Here is a 6,498-nt window from a genome sequence, read left to right as displayed (position 1 = left end):
TGCTCTCTTTAAAACAGTTCTAATAAACTGTCCAAAACAAGCAATTAATCCATTCGAATGTAAATGGGTCGTTACTGCATTGTACTCTTAAGATGGGCAAGAGGACCATCAGCGGCGGACTGCTTGTCCGCTAGGAATGATTTGGATCAACGAATCAGAAGTGAAGTGAATGAGAATGAAGAATTCAGACAGACGTACGTGTGCATGTGCTTTACCCATCTAGCCACCAACATCATTTGTGCACTCACGTTGAGAAACCGCCGACTCGGTTTGAGGAGATGCCGTTCAATAAAGAACCCATCATTCACAAATAGCTGTCTCTGTGCCAAGGCCCACACAGTTAACCACAAGACCCACCTTGTCATACACCCCCAGCCTTGGCATCAAAGCCTGCAGAGTGTCTCACTACAGTCATCTTTACCATTTGCGCGCAGCTTGTTCAGTACAAAGACACGATGCTACAGCAGCGCACTTCCATTCACAGCCAGACTCGAGTGTGCACTCCTTCAGAAGTTTATTGTGCTGCAAGTTCACAAAATAAAAGATCAACAAATTTCTAAGAAAAGTCAACTGCAATGGGGAAAAAAAAAAAAAAAAAATAATAATAATAAAAGGTCAAATTAAAGAAAAGGGGAAAAAAAAGCAGCCAACCCCACCAATGCCTCAAGGCTTCATGTGCCAGGGTGGTGCTGGTCTGGGCGTCTCCAGGTCTGGGTGGCGTCCCTTTATGGTCCATGAAAGAAGTGCCAGAGCATGCAGGGTTGAGAGCACGTGGACAGTCATGACGAGGGCACAAAGGTCCGCTAAGGTGCCATCCAGAATGGAATGTGTTGCTGTTTAGTCCGCTGTGACCGGGAAAGAGCAGCGGAACCCAGAATTCACTGCCTGTCCAAAACTACTTGCGCTTTTACTGTTGCAGTAATCGTCCTCTTCATCGGAAGAGTCCCCGGAGTATGCCACGAGCCCGGCTCCTTTCAAGGAGGTCTTCATTCTCTTGACAGGATGATCTGAAAAAGAGAAAGAAAAGAAACACACACCCCAATATAGTGCCCCCCCCCACCCCAAATCCAAAATGAATGTTGTATTTAAATGAGAGAAGAAAACAAAAGTTAATTCAATAGAGGCACCACGTTGGCGGTTACAGGAGGAGGAGGAGGAGGAGGAGGGGTGGAAAGATTCCGTCCAGTGATGGCCAAGAAGCACAGAGATATCACCAGCCCCATCCACACCACCGTCGAGGGTCCATGACAATCATGTAAAGAGACAAAAGAGAGAGAGAGAGAGAGAAAAAAAAACACAAAAGAGAGAGAGCAACGTTAGACAGGCACAAGGCACAAACGTCACATCTGCGGCCGGGACGAGCGCACTTGACAAGGTCACTTCCACAAGTACACTCCACTGTCACCTTAGTTGGACAAGGCAGACTCCCATCCAAAATGGCAGGAGCATTTGGGAGGAATTTCAAAAATCTGTAGCATCAACAGGCAAAAAGGGGGGGGGGGGGGGGGGGGGGGGGAGAGGGGGGGGGGGGGGGGGGGAGGGGAGAAAGCACACACATCTAATCTGCAAGGAGACTAAAAGGGGTGATAGACAAGGGGCAAGTGGACCGAGACACTCACCGAGGGACAGCAGGCCTGCCAAGAGCTCAGGGACCTCACACTACATAAATGGCACAGGGCCCCCTCCACATGCGGTACTGGGGCTGAACTACGTGGAGCCTGATGTGTCCATTACTCAAAATGATCTGCAAAAACCTGTCTGTATCTGCTTCACAGCTAAGCCAGCCACAAACAGCCATGCTACAAGAAACCCACCACCTGTAATTTATACTAAACGTGCCGTGTTAGTCACGTCAAAAGGAACTTGGGAAGGTAGGGCTTCAGTATACCTGAAAATACTTTAAATAAAAAAGTCACTTCACTCGCATGGCTACTCCTATCTTTACAGGCTCTCTGTTGACTCACAGGTTCCACTATAGGCACAGCCTCATCGATGGGGCAACACTGAGCTTGACAGTGTGCCAGTGCCCTCACTGAGAATGGACAAGGACCTTGATAAGAACCGTTTTCAGTTTCACTGACGAACAAGAGTTCTACTGGTGCAGTAGGACTTTCTACAAGTCTCAACTCACCCAAGGCAGGGATTGAAACTCTCCTTTCCTCCATCTCTGTTCTGGAGCCATTGACCGGTACTGGTGGTGGTGGCATCAACTGTCTGCTTAGGAGGGAAATTAATAAAACAAAAAGCTGATTATATATAACACAATAGCAGGGACAGGCTGAGCAGCTAAACTTCAAAATTCAACAGGCCAGTTGCACAAAATGCCATGTGCAAGATCAGTTCAGCGACAACTGGTAAAGATACAAGCCGCCTGCTCCCCGCTCAGTTTGTTACTAGATTCTGGTGCTAGTGAAGGAAATAAGCTGGACTTCAGTGTGCCCACCTGCTGAAGCAACCACCCTTGTAGAACTACACCAGGCCTCTTGCGCTGGTGGGGCTGAAATAAAATGGACTTGGAAATCCACTTACCTGTCGCGCTCTGTCAGCAGGCTGGTGCCACTACCCTGAGGTGGTCCCGACTCACTGGAGCTGTCCATGGAGAAGCCTGTACCTAAATTAGTCATATGAATGGGTCCATGCTATGAGCAGAAAAACACAGTTGCATTAGCTCAAATACTGCACTGGTGGCTGCCCCTCGCCTTCCCCAATCTTACAATTTGACTATGCATTGCGGCAGGTAGAGCAACTTTGGAATCAAGTGCTGGAGAACTTGGGCAGTTATATGATGCACACTGGCAAAGAGTTTGAAACACCAGCAGGACACTGGAAAATGGAGGCTGGTAAGATGGTTTCCTTCTATTGATGTAAATGAAACAACTTACCGTTGTGTCAAGTGCACTGTACCAATTCACGGGTTACTGCTTGCCTACCGAAGAATTACCAAAACTAAGGCTAGCTCAGAGATGTAGCACGCCATGGTTAGACAAATCCCAGAACGTTCACTATCTTGAAAAGGCCATGTGTTGGATACACATCTCTGTTCTCATGCATCTGCTCAACAGCATGCAAAGCTGTGCTGTTTAAATTGCTATTTTACACAAGTGGGTCCCGAGAAAACGGTGAAGGGCAATGTGTGCGACTGTTAATACAACAGCCATCAGCTCACCTGGTAACCCAGGAGTCCTGTGCCCCTCTCATCTGGCACCTCCTCAGTGAAGCGCCTCTTCTGAGGCGGATGACCAGCTGGCTGGACAGACTTTCCAGGGGCAGGCACCATGTTGGGGAAACTTCCAGCTGACAGGGGTTGCTGCAAAGTAAAATAAATAAATAAATAAATCTCAAAATTTAAGACTGAAGTTGATGGCAGGACATTCTGACATCATTTAAATGCACATTATTATGGTGTCTTTACACCAATCATATTTTTAAGAAAAAAAACAAACAAAAAAAAAAATCTTCTCTCTCTCATACAGCGCTTCCGGAAAGTATTCCCAGCGCTTCACTTTTTCCACATTTTGTTATGTTACAGCATTATTCCAAAATGGATTAAATTCATTTTCTTCCTCAGAATTCTACACACAACACCCCATAATGACAACGTGAAAAAAGTTTACTTGAGGTTTTTGCAAATTTATTAAAAATAAAAAAAATTGAGAAAGCACATGTACATAAGTATTCACAGGAGAACCTTCCAGAAGGACAACCATCTCTGCAGCAATCCACCAATCAGGTCTGTATGGTAGAGTGGCCAGACGGAAGCCACTCCTTAGTAAAAGGCACATGGCAGCCCGCCTGGAATTCTCTGGTCTGATGAGACAAAGATTGAACTCTTTGGTGTGAATGCCAGGCGTCACGTTTGGAGGAAACCTGGCACCATCCCTACAGTGAAGCATGGTGGTGGCAGCATCATGCTGTGGGGATGGGGACAGGGAGACTAGTCAGGATAAAGGGAAAGATGACTGCAGCAATGTACACAGACATCCTGGATGAAAACCTGCTCCAGAGCACTCTTGACCTCAGACTGGGGTGACGGTTCATCTTTCAGCAGGACAACGACCCTAAGCACACAGCCAAGATATCAAAGGAGTGGCTTCAACTTTTATGGACAGAATTTCTAGGCGCAGCCAGGGTGTTGAGGGGGTCCGGTTTGGTGGACTCAGGATTGGGTCACTGCTTTTTGCAGATGATGTTGTCCTGTTTGCTTCATCAGGCCGTGATCTTCAGCTCTCTCTGGATCGGTTCGCAGCTGAGTGTGAAGCGGCTGGAATGGGAGTCAGCACCTCCAAATCCGAGACCATGGTCCTCAGCCGGAAAAGGGGTGGAGTGCCCTCTCAGGGTTGGTAGCGAGATCCTGCCCCAAGTGGAGGAGTTCAAGTATCTCGGGGACTTGTTCACGAGTGAGGGAAGAATGGAGCGTGAGATCGACAGGCAGATCGGTGCGGCCGTCCGCAGTGATGCGGGCTCTGCATCGGTCTGTCGTGGTGAAAAAGGAGCTGAGCCATAAGGCAAAGCTCTCAATTTACGGTCGATCTATGTTCCTACCCTCACCTATGGTCATGAGCTATGCGTAGTGACCGAAAGAACGAGATTGCGAATACAAGCGGCTGAAATGAGTTTCCTCCACAGGGTGTCTGGGCTCTCCCTTAAAGATAGGGTGAGAAGCTCAGTCATCCGGGAGGGGCTCAGAGTAGAGCCGCTGCTCCTCCGCATCGAGAGGAGTCAGATGAGGTGGCTCGGGCATCTGATCAGGATGCCTCCTGGACGCCTCCCTGGTGAGGTGTTCCAGGCACGTCCAACCGGGAGGAGGCCCCGGGGAAGACCCAGGACACGCTGGAGGGACTATGTCTCCTGGCTGGCCTGGAACGCCTCGGGATTCTCCCGGAAGAGCTAGAAGAAGTGGTCGGGGAGAGGGAAGTCTGGGCATCTCTGCTCAAGCTGCTGCCCCCGCGACCAGACCTCGGATAAGCGGAGAGGATGGATGGATAAATTTGCAAAAACCTCAAGTAAACTTTTTTCACGTTGTCATTATGGGGTGTTGTGTGTAGAATTCTGAGGAAAAAAAATGAATTTAATCCATTTTGGAATAAGGCTGTAACATAACAAAATGTGGAAAAAGTGATGTGCTGGGAATACTTTCTGGATGCACTGTATAGAGATCTATATATCTAGATATATACATACATACTGTAAATCCTAAGCCTATGAGTGCAATGTTTTTATGTGACTTTTTTTGTCACACTTTAAATCGGGCTATTTTAAAACCTACATATACATTTTTTGTAAATATTTTATTCTGTCTTTTCATGGGACAACACTGAAGATATGACACTTTGATACAATGTAAAGTAGTCCGTGTACAGCTTGCATAATAGTGTAAATTTGCTGTCCCCTCAAAATAACTCAACACACAGCCATTAATGTCTAAACCGCTGGCAACAAAAGTGAGTACACCCCTCAGTGAAAACTGTCCAAATTGTGTCCAACGTGTCAATATTTTGTGTGGTCACCATTAACTCTCTTGGGCATGAAGTTCACACAAGCTTCACAGGTTGCCACTGGAATCCTCTTCCACTCCTCCATGACGACATCACGGAGCTGGTGGATGTTGGAGACATTTTGCGCTCCTCCACCTTCCCCACAGATGCTCAATAGGGTTTAGGTCTGGAGACATGCTTGGCCAGTCCAGCACCTTTACCCTCAGTTTCTTTATCAAGGCAGTGGTCATCTTGGAGGGGTGTTTGGGGTCGTTATCATGTTGAGTTTCCGAAGGGAGGGGATCATGCTCTGCTTCAGTATGTAACAGTACATGCTGGCATTCATGGTTCCCTCAATGAACTGTAGCTCCCCAGTGCCGGCAGCACTCATGCAGCCCCAAACCATGACACTCCCACCACCATGCTTGACTGTAGGCAAGACACCCTTGTCTTTGTACTCCTCGCCTGGTTGCCACCACACACACCTGACACCATCTGAACCAAATAAGTTTACCTTGGTCTCATCAGACCACAGGACGTGGTTCCAGTAATCCATGTCCTTAGTCTGCTTGTCTTCAGCAAACTGTTTGCGGGCTTTCTTGTGCATCATTTATAGAAAAGGCTTCCTTGTGGGACGACAGCCATGCAGACTAATTTGATGCAGTGTGCAGCTGGTGATACTGGGGAGGGAAAATGGCTAATTGGGCACAATTTGGACATTTTTCACTTAAGGGTGTACTCACTTTTGTTGCCAGCGGTTTAGACATTAATGGCTGTGTGTGGAGTTATTTTGAGGAGACAGCAAATTCACACTGTTATACAAGTTGTACACGGATTACTTGACATTGCATCAAAGTGTTATATCTTCAGTGTTGTCCCATGAAAAGATATAAATCAAATATTTACAAAAATGAAAGGGGTATACTCACTTTTGTGAGATACTGTATATGTTTGTCATTCTTTTCAGAATTTATCAAACTTTGATGTGATGTTTTCAGATTCTTATTCCGTTTTTAAATTATAA

General features: G+C 46.9%; 1 protein-coding gene across 3 annotated transcripts in view; it reads right to left on the bottom strand.

The window, feature by feature from the left end:
- Positions 1-497: 497 nt before the first annotated feature.
- khdc4 (KH domain containing 4, pre-mRNA splicing factor) overlaps positions 498-6,498 on the bottom strand; it is a 36,022-nt gene continuing 30,021 nt past the window's right edge. The window contains exons 11-14 of one of the 3 annotated variants that reach the window (XM_028825608.2): positions 3,167-3,307; positions 2,530-2,639; positions 2,132-2,217; positions 498-1,007 (exon numbers count right to left, since the gene is read on the bottom strand). In XM_028825608.2, coding sequence (XP_028681441.2) covers positions 838-1,007; positions 2,132-2,217; positions 2,530-2,639; positions 3,167-3,307 — 507 coding nt within the window. In that variant the 3' untranslated portion in view covers positions 498-837. Of the gene's footprint in view, positions 1,008-2,131; positions 2,218-2,529; positions 2,640-3,166; positions 3,308-6,498 lie in introns of those variants that run through there. The other 2 variants (XR_007934165.1, XM_028825611.2) reach the window with 2 other exon arrangements.

This window comes from Erpetoichthys calabaricus, chromosome 2 (genome assembly GCF_900747795.2).
Source record: "Erpetoichthys calabaricus chromosome 2, fErpCal1.3, whole genome shotgun sequence".
NCBI classification, from domain to species: Eukaryota; Metazoa; Chordata; class Cladistia; order Polypteriformes; family Polypteridae; genus Erpetoichthys; species Erpetoichthys calabaricus.
This window is presented reverse-complemented; position numbering and strand designations above follow the sequence as displayed.